Source organism: Microtus pennsylvanicus, chromosome 7 (assembly GCF_037038515.1).
Source record: "Microtus pennsylvanicus isolate mMicPen1 chromosome 7, mMicPen1.hap1, whole genome shotgun sequence".
In the NCBI taxonomy this organism is placed as follows: Eukaryota; Metazoa; Chordata; class Mammalia; order Rodentia; family Cricetidae; genus Microtus; species Microtus pennsylvanicus.
In genome coordinates, this window is record NC_134585.1 from 119,945,858 (window position 1) to 119,964,645 (window position 18,788).

At 48.1% G+C, this 18,788-nt stretch overlaps 1 protein-coding gene across 1 annotated transcript; it reads right to left on the reverse strand.

The window, feature by feature from the left end:
* Window positions 1-5,318: 5,318 nt before the first annotated feature.
* C2cd4d (C2 calcium dependent domain containing 4D) lies at window positions 5,319-6,406 on the reverse strand. The gene has a single exon (XM_075979073.1). The coding sequence runs from the start codon at window positions 6,404-6,406 to the stop codon at window positions 5,381-5,383; it is 1,026 nt and encodes a 341-aa protein (XP_075835188.1). The 3' UTR covers window positions 5,319-5,380.
* Between the last annotated feature and the right edge of the window lie 12,382 nt (window positions 6,407-18,788).

The following is an 18,788-nucleotide window of genomic DNA, read 5'->3' on the forward strand; positions in this document are numbered from 1 at the left end:
AGATGGCACACAGCACGGTAGTGGCAGACACGGCCAGAATGGCTGCTTCTACCACGGTACCACTTCATGCTCCTGTGTGGGGGCTCAGGAAGCCACTGTGGGTTGGGAAGATGGGTCCTGTCCTGGCTCTAGGTCTGGAGAGCCATATGCTTCCTTGGCATTCATTGCTTCGTAGTTGTTGAGACAGGGTCTCCCTCTGTAGTTCGAGATGGCCTTGAACATTCATGAAGAGTCATTCCCTCAGCTTTATGAGTGCTGGGATTACAGGCATGAGCCACCACGCCCAGTTTTTGGTCACTACCTCCAGTGTGTGTGTGTGTGTGTGTGTAATGCTTACGTCCCTTCTCCTACCGAGACTGACACCATGACCAGATAATTCTCCATGCTGCTCACAACCACTAGGAGATGGAGACCACAGGGGCAACTGCCCCAACAGCTTCAACCATTTGTTCCTCCCACGGCAGCCACAGGGGAGTGAATGTACTGTTATCCGGTGTGACCTGCCTGGCCTTACTCAGCTGGTGAAGAGAGCAGAGTAGGTTCTGGGATTAGCCTCTTTGAGATGTCCATGGCCACCCCCCCCTTTCTGTAGGAATCCATGTTTTCTAAGCGGGGGCAGCAGTTATTTCCTCCTCAAATACATTCTTATGCAAGGAGGCTGATAGAGATCAGAGAATCCTCCTACCCCCACGTGCCCAGTGCCCTTATCAGGCCCAGGAATCTCAAGCAGGGGGCAAACAACCTGGGGGTGGTGGTGGCCTGGAAATGGGGAGCAGCCACCAACTCTTCTTTCCCTTCCTCCCCACCCCTTAAACCGCAGAAACCACTTAAAGCTCAGCACAGGCCTGTCCTTCCAGGGAGGACCTGAGGCAGTAGGTAGAGAGGAAACCTGTGGGGTTTGGGCAGCCTGATGCCATTCTCAGCCTGGCTTGGCCCAAAGAGGGCCATCTCCCTCTGGAGCCTGATGCCGGGCTTTAGGAACCACCTTTCTTTGAGTCTTAGGGGCTTCATGCCTGGGGAGACTTCTACCCCCCAGAATGACTTTGAGAGAAGATGGTGTCTTGGCCATAAGAAAACCAACCAACCAAACAACCCCCCCAAAACCAAATCAATCAAACAAACAAAAAAAGACAATGCAAGATCTTTGGAACATCTGTGGTTTCTGCCTCTCAGTCCCTCACCTTCCCAAAGTACCAGTGGAGGAGGAATGGGAAGGGTTGACCCTAGTCTGAGCCTGGAGCTCTATATGGTGACCCTACCTTGAGCTCTCATTTCCCAGTTAACACTGAGTTGGGCTTGGAGACAGGGAGGGTTGAAAATCAGAAACCGGGGCTGGAGATGGAGCCCTAGATTTAACCCCAGCACCTCATAACCTGTCAGGGTAGTGCTCACCTGTGTTCCCAATTCTTGGGAGATGAGGCAGGAAGATCAGGAGTTCACTGTCATCCTAGGTTGCTAGGGAGCTTTAGGCTAGCCTGGGTTACATTGGAGCTTGCCTAAAAACAATTACAAAGAACAAAATTGGGATCTCTGATTTTGGGGATAAGGAAGACTTTAACAATGTGGTCTACTGGATAACAGCCACAAACCCTGAATTCTGTTCACAGCCTTCAGCCAAAGGGTGGATAGGTGGGTACCATGGGTACTGACTGGCCTGTGTTGATGAAGGACGCCAGAGCCTGAGCTGCTTGAATACTGGCTAGGTTCTTAGGGTTCATTTGCCCCCAGGGTATACATCTGTGGTTGGAACTGGATGTTCCTGTCATGAGCCATGAAGAAATGCGCTAGAACTTCTTCTGGGGGACTTTGTACCTCATAGACTCCCCAAACCCTTGGGCTGGGCTGTGGCAGGGGATGTTTGTTTAGTTGCTGTCAGGCATCTTCCTTACAGCCAAAGGCAAGTTTATTTAACCTCGCTGATCTCCTGTCTGCCTCTGTGACCCAGGAATAATAATGCCTCCCTTACCCAGTGGTGAGGAGATAAGACCAATGGGTAAAGTACAGGACCTGGTACAAAGTACTGCAGCTAAAAAAGGAGAGTTTCAGTCCCTCGCTGTCCCTTCCAGTCCTGGAATCGTGCCTCTCTTTCTCTTACTTGACTTCTCTCCGTGTCCCACCACCAACTCATTCTTTACTCTTGTCCATTTTATAACTCATGTGATTCCTGTGTTTATTTTGATCATGGCTGTCTCCGGTGCCTAGCACCCCCTAGACCCTCCCTAGCATTGTCGGAGAAATGGATGAATGAAAGTGATCTGACCTCTACACATCTTTCCAGAGACTTTCAAATCTGGCTGCTCACTAAGGGTTGTTAGGAGAGGTGCGGTTCAGCCCAGTAGAGACAGAACGAGGTGTGGGGGTGGACTTCCTAGAGTTCATAGGTGTGCGTCCAAAGGGCCAGGATGAGAACCGGTTGAAGAACTATCATCTGGTGGAAAAGCCACCTTTCAGCCTTTCAATACACAGTTTAAAAATTATATCTACTTACATGCATGTGAGTTGACTCGCTCCTTCTACCGCGTGGGTCTCTAGGATTAAACTCAGGCTTGGTGACAAGTACCTTGAGTCATGCCAACTAGTTTTATTCTTTATTATCTGACTAAGGCCCAAGGTCACATTGAATCACAACCGTACGCTCACTTTATGGCAGTTGCCAGGAGGAACAAGTGTTTGAAGCCGTTGAACAATTCCTCCTATGGGGGTTCAGGCTGCTGTCAGCAGGGAGAATTGTTTGGTCAATGCCACCACCTGGTGGATACCACGAGCAAGGGATTGGTGGTGGGAACCTAATCAGTGGAGGGAGAAGGAGCTGGGGACTTAGGAAGGAAGGGTGCGCGCTCTCTCTCTTTCCCCCTCTCCCTCCGTGTGTGTGTGTGTGGTGTTGTGTGTGCAGCTGCTGCTGAGACTTTTGTTGGTAACAGCAGGTTTAGCCTCTGTACGGGAGTGGGGGATGAGGGGGTTGGGGGGCACAACTGGCGCCGTGGAATGTGAGAAAAGGCCCTGGGGCGGGGGTAGGGGGAGGAAGAAGCTGGATCATTGTAGGGTCTGTTATCTATCTTCCTTCCCACCCCACCCCCACCCTCTCTTCCAAGTCTGGCTTGAGGCAGGAGGAACCAGTTCCCGTGGAGAGGGAGAGAGAAGGTCACTGCTGACGTCAAAGGGCTTCAGGTAGGAGGTAAACGCGGCCTGACCCACTTTTATTCCACTGTCTTTCACCCTCCTCTTCTCCTGGCTGGAGCAGCCCTTTCTGGCATCCCTGATCACACTCCCTGATAGCACCCTCTTTCCTAGATAGATCCCAGTCCCCACTACCCCAAGTACTGCTGGGTACCCAGGTGCTACTCTGTAGGTCCCTCCTCTCCACACAGGGTTCCTCTGTAGCCCCGACTGTCCTGTCTCTGCGCTGGTATTAAAGGGGTTTGCCACTATGCCCAGCTGGTTTACTCTGGCTCTTGGCTCCTTCCCTTCCTCCAGCTCCTGCAGCACAGGTGTACAGCGTGGATGGGACAGGCCAGAGGGAGGCAGTGCAGGTGTACAGTGTGGATGGGACAGGCCAGAGGGAGGCAGGCAGTGCAGGTGTACAGTGTGGATGGGACAGGCCAGAGGGAGGCAGGCAGTGCAGGTGTACAGTGTGGATGGGACAGGCCAGAGGGAGGCAGGCAGCGCAGGTGTACAGTGTGGATGGGATGGGCCAGAGGGAGGCAGGTTTAAGGGGCACTGTGTGTTAGTCTGTGCTCCCCTGACTCACTCTTAGGGGTCACAGATTTCATTTGTTATTTAGGACACACATTGGTCTAAGGGGTAGAAGGACCAGCTTCCTTTGTGCAGACCCAAGGAACCTTTATCAGGCGAGGGGGACTTTGCGCTCTGGTTCTGTTCCTCGAGCTCTTGCTGGGGTGACTCGGTGACTCAGGAGCTCTCGGAGGGTGCAGGATTTTGTTGAACTCTAGGAACCTGCCACAGTTAGTTTCAATTGTCAACTTGACAGTTTAGAATCTCCTGGGAAGAGAACTGTCTCCTTCATGCTGGCCTGTGGGTAGGTCAGTGGGGGATTATCTTGATTACAATTAATTAATGTGGACAATCTACCCATGTTGTGAAATAAGATATTTGTTTAATATGTAAAGATGTGTTACATTTGTTTATGCTGCATTTGTTTAACTATGTAAAGATGTGTTTCTGTTTCGTCTTTCCTGCTTAAGGTATCTGATGGGTCTAAAAAAAGCAGAACAGTCAGCCGGCCTCGGGAGGCAGAGGCAGGTGGATCTCTGTGAGTTTGAGGCCAGCCTGGTCTATAAGAGCTAGTTTCAGAACAGGCTCCAAAGCTACAGAGAAACAAACAAACAAACAAAACCAAAACCGCTGAACAGCCAATAGCTAGGCAGAGGAGGGATGGGGGTAGGGAAGCCAGCCAGAAATGGAGGAAACAGAAAAACTGGACGAATAGTGTATATGAGCTCAGTGAGCCTCGGGATAGCACACAGATGAATAGAAATGGGATAATTTAAGTTAAAAAAAAAAAACAAGCTGGAAACAAGCCTGGGCCAGGGCCAAGTATTCGTGGGTCTCCATGTCTTTATCTGGGAGCTGGTTGGCATCCCCAAAAGCCTATATATACACACACATATATTCATATATAAATGTATGTGAATGTGTGTGTGTGTGTACGCTTTTCTTGTGCGTCCAACTGTGTAGCCCTAGCTGGCTTGAAATTTGCTTTGTAGATGAGGCTGGCTTCAAACTTACAGAGATCCAACTGCCCCTGCCTTCCAAGTGCTGCGATTAAAGGCGTGAACCATCATTCTCTGCTTTATTTTTTATATGTATATGTGTGTGTGTTTATTAAGAGGCCAGAAGAGGGCGCTGGAACCAGTCTCACAGGCAGCGCTCTTAACCACTGAACCTCTCCAGCTTGCTCTCTTTCTCTTTCTGACTGTGGATGTGGCTAGCTGCTTCAAGTCCTGGCCTTGATTTCTCCACAGTGATGGTTTATCACCTGGAATTGTAAATTCAGCAATGGAAATAAAACTAAGGCAGGACCACAGGGCCTACTCCGTCTAGCCCTCTTGAAGTAGCATGTCTCGGGGATAGATCCTAGGTCCTGCATGTTTAGCAAGCACTTCCAGGGTTTCTGACGGCTGTGTATTGTGGATCTCTTGAACCACCGTTTAAGGTCTATTCCTTCTTAGAGGAATGGACTGGGCCTAAAGGAAGGAATAGATTTGCTGCAAAGCCTAGAGTTTTTGGTGGCCACTAGGGAGCATGAAGCTAGAGACAAACTGATGCTTTATTACAAAAATAAATCCACGTTGGGCAGATGGCAGCAAGAATAAGGGCTGCAGACACAGCGGAGACCTCCCAAGGAAGCTGTGGTGTCCGTCTACAGGCTGAGATGCCCAGGTGCCAGGGAGGACCCTGGGCCTAGACCCCCAGCCAGGGGGGGCAGCAGGGCGATGAGGGGCGTCTCACACTCCCCCAGCAGCACGTCCCTGCGCAACCCCGCACCCCTATCCAGCACCTTGGCCCTCAGACTGCGGGAGGCCAGATCTGGAGGGCCCAGCCCTTCGAAGAAGAAGTCTTCATTGAAGATGGGGTTGGAGCTGCCCTGGACCACGCGGCTCCTCTGAGCTCGCGGCCTAACGCGTGGCTGCAGCCGCAACACCACGCAGCAGCCGCCGCCACCGCTCCCGGGCCGGGCCCGCGGCCGAGGCAGCCCCTCGGCGCTCACCAGGCGCAGCCGCAGCCGCCCGGGCCCTGCCTGGTACTCGGTGGACAGGCGCAGCTGCCCGCCGCGGGGCCCCAGGCGCAGGACGCTGTCCTTGGTCGGCCGCAGCTGGCAGCAGAGGAAGTCCAGGTGGAAGAGCGGCGGCGCGCGGCGCGGCGCGAACGGACTGGTGTCGGCTGAGCTCGCCTCGTCGGGGGACAGGGAGTGCGGCCTAGGCGCGCACGGGGAGCCGCAGGGAGACGAGTCGGGAGACGAGGCCGTGTCGCTGTCCGGGGCCCGGCAGAGGCGGAGGTCCGGGGCCGAGCCGTGCAGCCGCGACTGCGCCGGGGCCAGGCCTGCAGCCAGGCCGCGCGGCACGTGGAACAGGGACTCGCGGCGGCGCGTGTGCGGGCTCTCGGGCAGGAAGGCCCAGCCCTCGCGGCCCGCCAGGTGCGGCAGCGAGCAGACGACCGGGAGGTTCCGGCCGCTCGGGTTGCGGTCCACCCTGGCCTCGCCGCCGCCGGGGTCCCGGAGCCGAGGCGGAATGAAGAACGGCGGGATGCGGTCGGGGGTGAGGACGTTGGGGTTGCAGCGCGAGGGCGAGCCTGCAGCCTGGCGCTTGGGGACCAGGCTGGAGTGTGCCTGCCTTGACCCGGTCTCTGCGGTCCTCACCCTATAGCCGGCTTTCTCCAAGAGCCACATGCAGTGGGTGGGGATAATGAAGCACCAAGGCGGAGAAGTCCCCAGTCTAGCCTCCCGGTTGGGAGCCCTGGACAGAGGACACGCTGAGAGAAGAGAAGGGGGGTGCGAAGGTCGGTGATGCTGCTGAGAGCCAACACTTGGAGGTCGGTCTGCCACCGTGGCTTTGTCCCCAAACTCATGGACCACAAGGCGGGTATTTAGCAGGTAAAAGAAAGGGTGAAGTCTAGACACTGGAGAAATCAGGAAGATTTTCAGATGGAAGGTCTGGAGATGGTTCAGTGGTTAGGAGCACTTGCTGCTCTTGCAGAGAGGATCTGGCTTTGGTTCCCACCACCCACATGGTGATTCGCAGTCATCCATAGCTGCAGTATCAAGGGATCCAATATCCTCTTCTGACCTCTGCAGGCATCAAGCACACACGTAGTGCGCATACGTACATGCAGGCAAAACACTCGTACACAAAAGAATAAATACATCTTCGCAAATTTTTAAAATGATTTTCAGATGGAGGCCTTGTATACTCTACCCACTTCGGGGTTATGGGGCATTAACACCCATATCGCCCAAAGATCTGTAGTCACAGTCACGGACCCATCCTGCTCATGTGTACTCTAGCTCCATAAGGTCACCGCGGCCCTCGATAGGCTGACTCCCTAGTCCTACACCCACGATCTGGTCATGGCTCCTCAAGGCTCCTTCCCTGCTTCTCTGGATTAACCTATCCTTGAGCTCGAGCCCCATCTGACTTTTGTCTTCTCCCGCAAACCACCCTTCACCTACTCAAGTTGCTTCTGAAAGAGACTCACTTCTGTACCTAGCAGCTGGGAGCACGTCTGGCTGCTGATCCGTAGACACGCAGGGCCAGGGCTAGTCCAGGGAGAGTCACATCTTTCGGTGTATCACGGAACCCTCTCCCTTCCTGTTTACGCCCAGCTTCTCAGTTCTGCTGCATCCCGAGGCTGGAAGGCGGAGCTGGACCGTTGAGTGGTTCCTCCCACTGTCCACTCTTTCTCCTTAGGAACCTCAGAGCACAAAGGCACCATTGATTCTCCACCACCCCCAGTGCGTGCCCAGGAAGACTTCTTTGCGGCGGGCTCAGTGCGCCCCTGCATCAAGTCACCAGAAGCTATGAAAGCACCAGTAGTTTGCCAGGGACTCTGAGTCCATGTCCGGCTCTGTCGTGTGCCCCGAGTGTGGACCTTACTTGTGGGCAGCGGCTGGATACCAGCTTCTGGCTTCCGGCCCCACTGTGCAGAGCCTTAGGGGATCGACTTTCTCTCTAGCTTGCTCCCGCCCAAGTTTTTCCGGGAGGAGCTGGCAGGGGCCTGTGCTGCCTACTTACTTACGTCTGTCTTCTTTTCCTGGATAAACATAGGTCTGTCTCTCTGGTCTTCAACCGGACTTTCTTAACTCCTTCCTCTAGTCAGAGCCAGCTTTCCAGCCGCAGACCTGGCCTGCTAGACCTGAGCCTGTGCTGCCAAGGTTGGGAGGATGGCAGAGAAGAGGGTCACTGCCATCAGTGGCCAGTGGCTAGCTGTTGTCCCAGCCCTCTCAGGCAAAGCCATTAGCCATCTTCACACACAGCTTGTCCTCTGTAAAACCCCCTTTGCTGGGATCCTGTCGTGGCCCCTAACTATGGGCTCTGAAGCCAGCCAGTAACTCCTTAGCATTGTGGCTTCAGTGACCAGTTCTCCGATTTATATCCACACACCCTTAGCAGAAATCCTGCTAGACTCTGGATTTCTGGATGTAAAGACATGGAGGACAGCTGGTTCCAACAGTGAGGACCAGCAGACTTATGTCCTCCATCTTTGGCAGACTCTAGGAAGCACAGGTGGCCACTGGGAAGATGAGATTATCAGTTGTACAGGCACATCTCCCACCTCATTCCCTCAAAGACAGAAGCTTACTTCTTCCTTAGCTGGGCTAGTTCCCTCTTTACTTTCCCTTACCGACAACTTTCTTCTTCTTCTTCTTCTTCTTCTTCTTCTTCTTCTTCTTCTTCTTCTTCTTCTTCTTCTTCTTCTTCTTCTTCTTCTTCTTCTTCTTCTCTTCAAAAATTATTTATTTATTATGTATACAGTATTCTCAGTATTCTATCTGCATGTATGCCTTCAGGCCAGAAGAGGCGCAAGACCTCATTACAGATGGCTGAGCAGCGCCACCATGTGGTTGCTGGGAATTGAACTCAGGACCTTTAGAAGAGCAGGCAATGCTCTTAACCACTGAACCATCTCTCCAGCCCCACAACTTTTCTTCTTAATTAGAGATGTCTCCTTTCCTATTTCGCAGCACTTCATCTTTTATGACATTAGTTAGTGTAAGTCCCAAGTCCCAGCCTCTGGCCTCCATCTTTGTAGGCCCCGTCCCTGTGCCTGCATAGCCTTGACTCCTCCCTGAAGGAGTGTGAAGACAGCCTGCCAAAATCTTGACCACTCCTCAGTCTATTTAAACCGTTTTCTCAGAAAGTTCCTGCATGGTCTCTTTCCTCCCCTCCCCTCCCCGTGGTTACACTTGGCGCCACCGGAGAGTGCAGGGATCCCATTAAACCTGGATATTTTTAATTTGGCTTGTTGTGATTTGGCTTGATTCAGATTTTTGCATTGGCAGAGAGCTCATGTTAGGAAAATTCCTAACAGTTAGTTTTTTTTCTACTTATATATTTATTCTTTCTTGTAGGTCAGAGTGAGTGAGCTGGAATTTCCTGCATAGCCCAGGATAATCTGCCTGATCCAGGACCCCAAAGCAGGACTAGCAGTGTAAACCATTATGTGGTTATTTTTTAATGTCTGCCCCTGTCAGGAGCCATCTCCCCCTAAAAAGCATTACAGGAACTATTGTCCTAAGGAATTTGCAGAGAACCCCACTTCCCAATTGTATTGAGAATTGTTTTATTGACAGAGCCTACCCCACACCCAATTATCTGTTAATAGAGAGCTATCTGTTAGTGGAACCCGCCCCACATTCTAACTATCCAGAGAACTAGGTGTGTCAACTTGCGACTTCCTGACCGAGGAATCGGGACCTGACCGATCGTAACCTCCTGGCCAAGGACCTCGCGACCGGCTGGAACCACCGCTGCAAGATTCCTTCCTGCCCATGCCCCTGCCCCCAAAATTCCTCATCCTATATAAGCTGTAACCATGACTCTAATAAATGGAGGCTTTGACAAATCTGCTTGGCCTCCTTCCTGTCTTCCACCCATATCTTCCAGATAGTGCCTCTCCGGGACCCTGGAATTACTGACCTGCCAGGCGGGTTACAACCCTAGACTGAATGACCTGCTGAGGTGGCTACATGCCCCCATGTTAGGATGTAAAATATTTGATATGTATGGACATTTAGTCTGCATGTATGTTTGTGCATGATGTGTATGCCTGGTGTCCTCAGAAGCCAGAAGAGGGCATCAAATCTCCTGTAGTTGGAGTTACAGACAACTGTGAGTCACCACCTGGGTGCTGGGTATCCAACCTGGACCCTCTAGAAGAACAGCAAGTGCCCTTAACTGATGAATCATTCCCTCCAGGTCTTCACTCAGGATTTTAAGGTGTAAATGGATGCTATTAAACAGAATTATACTTGAAACAGATTGTCCATATGTTCACTGAGAATCTAAATTGTACCAGTTGCCGTTCTGAGTACACAGAGCAGGGAGCTAAGAGAAAGACAAAGAACAAGGCTGCAGCAAGCGCTGCCCCAAAACAAACTGAAATGCAGGGTTATGGAATAAACCAGGAAAGCAGTGATTATTTTGTCATCTGATGATACTTGAGGATCACATGTTTCTTTTGTTCTCCTGGTAACCTCTGACCTTGTTGCAATAGGAAATATTTCCACACTAGCCCAGAATGGAGTATAATAAAGGTTTCTTTATTAGGGGGTAAACTCACAGAACTGGTAGCAATCCACAGTCCTCTGTGTGCAGTAGGAGCCAGAACTGAATCCAGCTACCTAGGGGCCTGTGCATGACTTTTGTCTGCATATATGGTATATGAGATCACACCCAAAGTGGGTCAGTATCTTAAAGGCTATTGACTGAAGAAATTCCCACAACACCTCCCCCTTTTGTCTAAATAAGAGAGTTCTAAGCCTGATACAAATGATATACAATAAGAACAAATATCAAGTATAAAAATTGGAATTACAACCAGCATGAACAACATCAAGCAAGAAACATATGCTAAATGTTTCAATAATTATCCTATCCTAAGGGGTCTAAGTCTGATATTAGAAATGGCTTGGCTAAGTCATGAGAGGAAAGTAACTATGACTATCTAGTCCCCAACCCCATCAAAGATCTGAGAATGGAAATAATATTACTTTAGTAAACAGGAAGTGCAATCAAGCGACTTCCAAAATGTGTAAGAAATGGCAGAGACAACCAGCTACCTGGGCAATCACCCAAAGCCTCATTTGCAATGTTGGGACAACCAACTTTGGCTAAGGCCTAGCATAACTAAACTACTGTTTATTAGGGAGGGTTGGGCTGTCACAGTCTGGGCAACAATCAGACAGGCTGAGGGTGCTGGCTTTGGGATGTCAACTTCATGACTTCTCTCATTTCGTAGGTTAGGAATGTCCCTGACTCTCAGAGTTGTGAGGATTATACATGGGCATTAGTTAGGCTGCCTCCTGCTACACACACACACACACACACACACACACACACACACACACACACACACACGCACGCACACACACACACACACAGAAAACCCAACTTTATATAGAGTGATGAGGACGTTAAAAAGGATTTATTTTTATGTGAATAGATGTTTTGTCTTCATGTATGTTTATGTACAAAGTAGTTGCAATGCCAGAGGAGGCCAGAAGAGGGCATTGAACCATCTGGAACCAGAGTTATAGGTAGCTGTGAGCTGCCATATGGGTACTGGAAACCAAACCAGGGTCTTCTGCAAGAACAGCTAGTGCTCTAAACTGTTGAGCCATTTCTCCTGCCCTGAGTTTTGACTTGTAAAATAAGTAAGAAATAGAGTAGGATATGTGGGAACTTGATCTTGGGGGGCTTCATTGATCCATAGTTATTGAGTATCTGCTCTGTTCAAGACTCTGAGAAAAGAGCAACAAGAACACCAGTTTCCTTGGCCAGATGTAGTTGATACTTTCTTGGGGGAGGGCAGGCAAATGCATTGGTGACAAATGCATTGGTTAAGCAGTGAGGAGGAGTGTCTCCTGTGTTAAAGGGACCTGGTGTCTGTTGAGGATGGAATAAGGGGGTAAGGGTTGTAGAGAGAGAAAGGTCACCACTGCAGTAATGTCACGTGAGATGACGGGTGCATGAACCACGGCTGTGGTAGTCTGTTTCTGATGTATTCTGAAGAGGATTTCCAGATGCACTCATTCCCATCCAGAGATTTTTGGCCTGAGCATCTGAAATAATGGAGTTACCATTTTATTAAGAGGAGAAATATCAGGTTCTTGGTTTCGTATCTATTAAGTTTGGACCCTTTAATGTTAGATATTTAAGTGGGGATATGGAGTTGACTTTTGGATATATGAATCTTGTGCCCAGAAACGAGGCACAGATTACCTCAGAGGCACCAGGAGAAATGAAGATGGAATCTAAAGTCATGAGACTTGGTGAAATGTCAACCATAAGGACCCAAGAACTGTGGGTGCCCCCACATTGGATCCTAGTGGGGGAGGAGTGTGCTGTGCTATAGTATGCTGAGGTGAGATGAAGCTGAGGATTATTAGCAAACAGAAGTGTTGATGGCTATGCCAAGAGTAGTCTTGGTAGAGTAGTGGGCAAATGCCTCAGCAGAGTGGACTCAAGCAAGAGGGATGAAGGACTGGAGAGATGACCTGTGGGTGACAGTATGTACTGTTCTTCTGAAGTTTGATAGCACCCATATTAGGCAACTCACAATGGCCTATAACTCATTTCCAGTGTCTGATGCCTCTAGCCTCTGTGGGAGAGCACCCACATTCAACAAAGAGTAGTAATCTTAGGCCCTGGTCTGTCTGGTCAGTTATTATTGAAGAGAGAAGGGTGAAATAAAGTTCAGGTTCCTAAGCCCTAGGAGAGCTGAGAACCTCCAATGGCTGACCAACCTCCTCCCTAAACCATAGAGATAGTAGTTATGCATCTTTAGTTTTCTAGAATCATTTTGGCTGTTCCCAACACCAGAAGGAACAAATGAATCTGATTGGTTGGACTAAAAAGCTTGCATTGTATACTGGTTGACAATGATGGAACATTCAAGGAAGTCCCTAATCTCTAAATCTGATGTGGGAATGCCCTCTGTATGCTGTGACTGTTTTATTGCCATTGGTTTATAAAGAAACTGCTTTTGGCCAATGGCTTAACAGAATAAAGCCAGGAGAAAAATCCAAACAGAGATGTAGAGAGAGAGTAGGTGGAGTCAGGGAGACAACATGTAACTGCTGAAGGAAACAGACGCTGGAACTTTACCCAGTAAGCCACAGCCTTGTGGCGATACACAGATTAATAGAAATGGGTTAATTTAAGATATAAGGGTTAGCCAGGAGTATGCTTAAGTTATTGGCCAAGCAGTGTTGTAGTTAATGCAATTTCTGTGTGATTATTTGGGTCTGGGTGGTCAGGAAGTGAACAAGCAATCTCTGCATACATAAATCCTAACTGGTGAAAATTGTAACTGTAAAAAACTTGGCAAAAAATGTGTGTGATTTTTGCGCTTATAAGCCCTGCTTCTGCCCCTGCTCAGGGCTGTTAGGAGGAAAAAGGCTCCCAAGTCCTAGTCCCGCAGCTCTGATCAATCATTCAGTGATCCGCTTATGTGGTGAATTATTAAAATCTTTGGAACTCATAAGTGTTGTCTCTTCCTCATGGAGCACATTGGACTAGGTGTAACAATTATCTTAAGTTTAATCTTCAGGATTCTTTTTTTTAAACTTTTTTTATTTTATGTGCATTGGTGTGAAGTGTCAGATCCCCTGGAACTGGATCTTCAGACAGTTGTGAGCTGCCATGTGGGTGCTGGGAATTGAACCTGGGTCCTCTGGAAGAGCAGCCAGTGCTCTTAACCACTGAGCCATCTTTCCAGCCCCAATCTTCAGGATTCTTATGCCAACAGCAAAATCTTTATTTCTTAGAGTAGAGTGTTGTAAAATATTATTTTAAGATGTGTTACTTTTGTTTATGTTGCATTTGTTTAACTCTGAAACTGTGTTACTGTGCCTGTCTGAAACACCCGATGATCTACTAAAGAGCTGAATGACCAATAGCGAGACAGGAGAAAGAAATAGGTGGGACTGGCAGGCAGAGAGGAGGACTAGAAGATATCTGGAGAAGGGGAAGAAGAGAACAAGGAGAGGGAGATGTCAGGGGTCAGCTTCCCAGGCATCCAACCAGCCATGAAGTAAGAGCAAAAGTAAGACATACAGAAGTAAATAAATAGGAGAGGAAATAAACCCAGAGGCAAATGGAAGTCAGGATAATTTAAGAAAAGCTGGAAAGAAACAAGCCAAGCTAAGGCCAGGCATTTATAAGAAAGAATAAGATTCTGTGTGTGATTTATTTGGGTGCTGGGTGGTGGCCACCCAAAGAGTAAGAACAAAGAATAAAAAAACAACCAACAGCATAGAGTTCTACTTCCAATTACAGGGTACAAGCCTTCAGGATACACACACACACACACACACACACACACACACACACACACACACAGATGGACATATGATGCGGGATTTCCCTCTGTATGCTGTGATTACCATTGGTTAATAAACTGTCTTGGGCCTGTGCAGGGAACAGAGCTAGGTGGGGAAGACTAAACGCAATGGTGGGAGGAAGAAGGCAAAGTCAGAGAGAAGCCATGTAGCCCACTGGAGACAGACTCTGGGAACTTTAGCTGGTAAGCCACAGCCACATGGCAATATGCAGATTACTAGAAATGGGTTAAATTAAGAAGCTTGAGCTAATGTTACCAAGCAGTGATTTAACTAATACAGTTTCTGTGTGATTATTTTGGGTCTAAGCTAGCAGGGTGCCCGGGAACCAACAAGCAGCCTCCCACTACACACACACACACACACACACACACACACACACACACACACACAATTAAAATAAACCAAATCTTTTTGAAAAAGGTAGAAGAAAGCAAAGGCAATTTTGTTGAAGAGAGTTGGCTAAAGGGAAATGGGGCATGGCTAGGAGGGGAAAAGGAGAATCAAGAGAGAATGTGTTGTTTTGAGACAGGCTGCCCTCGAATTATTTTGAAATCTCCTTGTAGAAGATGATCTTGAACTCTCGGTCCTTCTGCCTTCACCTCCCAAGTGCTGGGATTCCAGAGTGCACTCTCACACCCAGTTCATGCAGTGGTGGGGATGGAACCTACGGCCTTCTGCATGCAAGTTAAGTAATCCAAATTGAGCCATATACATATGTTTTAAGAATTTGTTTATTTATTTAAATATTTATTTATTTATTATGTATACAGCATTCTGCCTCCATGTATGCCTGCACACCAGAAGAGGGCACCAGATTTCATCATAGATGGTTGTGAGCCACCATGTGGTTGCTGGGAATTGAACTCAGGACCTCTGGAAGAGCAGCCAGTGCTCTTAACCACTGAACCATCTCTCCAGCCCAGGATTTATTTTTTATTGTGTGTCTTGGAGTGGGGCAAGAATACTCATGGAAGTCAAGAGAGGACATCTGATACCCTGGAGCTAAAGTTATAGGCTATTGAGAGCTGCTTGATGTGGGTGCTGGGACTCAAACTTGGGTCTTTTGGAAGAGCAGGAAGTGCTCTTAATTAAGAACCTTCTTTCTATTCTTCTGTTATCGATGTTAGTGTGTGTTTAGCTTTTCTTGATACACACACACACATACATATGGAGGTGAAATATATATAAAATATATAAAACACACACACACACACATTTATTTATTTGGTTGGAACCTCCAGCTCACTCCTGTATGATCCAGAAAGCTCCATTCCTGTCTCTCTTTCCAAACCCCGCCCATTCGGAGAATCTTTTAAAGGGAGGGCACCAAAAAGTCCCGTTCTGCATTCTTGATGGCTAGGGTAGGCAGCTTCCTCCTCTGAAGTTGCCAACTGCCCACGTCCCCACGTAAAACATTCAGCCTTTGGTCATACTTGGGCACAAACCCAGCCTGTGGTGGACACATCATCACAGCTTGTGTACACCCACATCCTATAAAGTTCTGCTTTTGTTTGTGGATACAGCTTCTCTGGGACTGGAGAACCTGCCTGGAAGTTACTTTACTCAAATAAACCTGTTGTTATACTTTTTCAGTTTGACTTGCTGTGTTAGTGGAGAAACCTACTATGTGAGGGGAGGGAGAAAACCTATGTATACATACATACATATACACACACATGCACATGTGTCTATATGTTTCATAAGTTCTGTGACTCTCGAGAACCTTGACTAATACACTGAATCACTGTGAACCCTTAGCTAACAGACTTCTGAGTGCCATGATCCCTCAACCCAAAGTGAGTTAACACGAAAGGGGATATTGGTCATTCACTTCCCTGTCAACTGCCTGGAATCAGGGAGCCTGGCTGGAGGCTCTTGTGTGTACCCATCCACAGAAGGAATGGAAACACTCTCCTGCCAGGGGGGCTCTGAGTCCTCTCTTCAGAAACCCTGCCATGTTGTCGCTTCTGTCTCTCCGTGGTGTTGACCACCTTCCTAATAAATCCCTTCCCCTCAGTAATCCTCCTCGGTGCCCCCTTGAAGCACCTCCACCAGAAACCATTCAGTGAGCTGGCACAACAGGCAAAGGCACTTGGCACTCCTGCTGTTCTTGAAAATGTCTCAGTCCAGTTCCACTGCCATAGCAAAGTTCTGGAGACTTGCTGATTCACAGAATAATTTGTTTTGGCTCAAGTTTTTGGAGACTGGAAAATCCCAGAGCTTGGAGCTGGCCTCTATGAAGGGCTTGGGAATAGCCTTCCCAAGTGGGAGCTATAACAACCCACTTTCACAAGAATAAACTCATGAAAGAAAGGGATTGAGCCCTCTGAACAAATGGGTTAGCAAGATAGTCCAGTGGATAAAAGTGCCTGCTGCCAGGGCTGATGACCTGAGTTGGATCTCTGGTGTAAGGATTTGAGTTGTTGTTGTAAAACACACACCTCTCATCTTAAAGGGAATAAGAGATTGTTTATTCTGGAGCCATGTTGAGTAACTATGTCTAGGAACACAGATTTAGTTTGCAGCCCTCTCCCACCAAATTCCATGTTCCAATGTGGAATCAATATCAAAGAACTTTTATAGTTTAATGGGACAGAGATTCATAAATCAAGGCAAGTTCATAATATATTGGTGGGTGGTTGGGGACCCTTCCCCAACCTCCTCGGTTATGGATGACCCTGGGTAGTGCCACAGAAATCAGGACACAGGGGATGCAGAGTAGGAGATACAGCTGCATCCTTTATTGCAAAACCCGTGCTCTTTTATAATACTCAAATCACAATCCAAGCTAGGTTCCCATAATACTTGGAAATAGTTACATAAACTAATAACTTTGTTACAAATTATTTCAAGAGCTTTGTACTCTTGTTAATCTAAACAAGAAGCCTATTGCTATGGAGGATAACTTTTGCTGTTATATAATATGTAAAAACACTTCATCAGAAGGCAAATCAGAGTCTTTAAACTACAGTGTACATCTGTGTTTTCAAGGACTGACTATTGACAGGGCGCTCTACTGATAGAAGAGGTTTGCCTCCTCCTAACTTGGCCTGACAAGCATGTCAGCGAGAATGCTACCTCAAGTCACCTTTGCACAGAGTTTCTACATGTTCAAAACTGGCCCTCCACAGGAGGGTACATCAGACAGGTACTTGGAGATGGTGGAAACTTTCCTATAGGCTCAAGCTGCAATCTGATGGTGTTCTTAGCTTTTGGATTGATAGAAGTTAATAGAAGTTGTTTTTTTTCTTCCGAGACAGGGTTTCTTTGTAGCTTTGGAGTCTGTCCTGGAACTTACTTTGTACACGAGACTGGCCTCAAACTCAGAGATCTGCCTGCCTATGCCTCCCGAGTGCTGGTATTAAAGGTGTGTGCCACCACCTGGCTCCTGTTCAGGAATTTTCATTCACAGCCAGATGCAACTTTTAAGATTTTTTTTTGTGCACAGAGTTTAAGAGTTGGGTATGGTATTGCATGCTTATAATCCCAGCACTCAGGAGGTAGAGGCAATTATATCTCTGTGAGTTCAAGGCCTGCCTGATCCAGAACAGCCAGAGCTACAGAGAGAGTCTTTGGAGAAGGAGGAGGAGAATGAATGAAGAAAGAAAAAAAAAAACCAAAGATTTTTTTTTCTTTGAAATAGGCTTTCTCTGTGTAGCCCTAGCTGTCCTGGAAATCACTCTGTAAATCAGGCTGGCCTTGGACCTGCCTCCCAAGTGCTGGGATTAAAGGTGTGCAGCCACCACAAAGGAAAGAAATTGAGTATATGGGATGAAATAAAGAATGAGAACTCAGGTTGACCTAAACCCTGCAGTTTTTGAAATTGAGAATAGGGAGAGAGTGGGGTATGGCCAGACCCAGAAACTGCTTTTCTGGAAAAATTGCTATTTTTTTTGTGAGAATTGTGTCCCCCACCCAGTTCCCCCAAACCAACCAACCAACCAATGAACCAACCTATCAACCAACCAAAGAAAAAACTCTACAGAATGAGAGAGAGAAGTCAGATTGCCCATTTCTGCAATGTTCTGGGTCCAGGGCATTTGGATACTCTCTGAAATTCCATGGGTGGCAGCTTTCCTGGTGCTTTAGGCCTGTAGTATAGTCCTAGTTTTGGGAATTTTCTTTACCTAGGACCTACATGATGGAAAGAAAGAGAAAAGACTTCTGCAGATTGTATACACACACACACACACACACACACACACACACACACACACACACACGCCATAATAACGTAATGTAATAAGAAGACTCTTCTAATGGCCTATCACCTCTTAAAGGCTACACTTCGCAGCAGCCATCTAATGGCAATCAAATTTCATCATGAATTTTTAGAGGAGACAGGGCATATTACAAGCCATAGAGATTTCCCAGGTGTCCTGATTTTCTTGCTCTTGCTGGTACCAGTGTAGAACACTCAGAACCAGAGTGAGCCAGTGCAGAGTGCTTTCCTGGGTCCAAGCCAGATGAGAGATGCCGAGTGGGGCAGGTCTTTGTTTCTAGGTCAGCAGGGAACTGCTGCAAGGCCCTCTATAAACAACAACAACAACAACAAACCCTGATTTTGAGTATCGCTCCATGTCTTGATGGCTTGTGTGGTGTCCTCAGGCAGCATGAATTGGCTGCTAATGCTCATTGGTGATAAACTGTGTCTTACAGTCTGACTTATTATCACCCAGGACCTTTAATTATTGGCCTAATTCAGCAG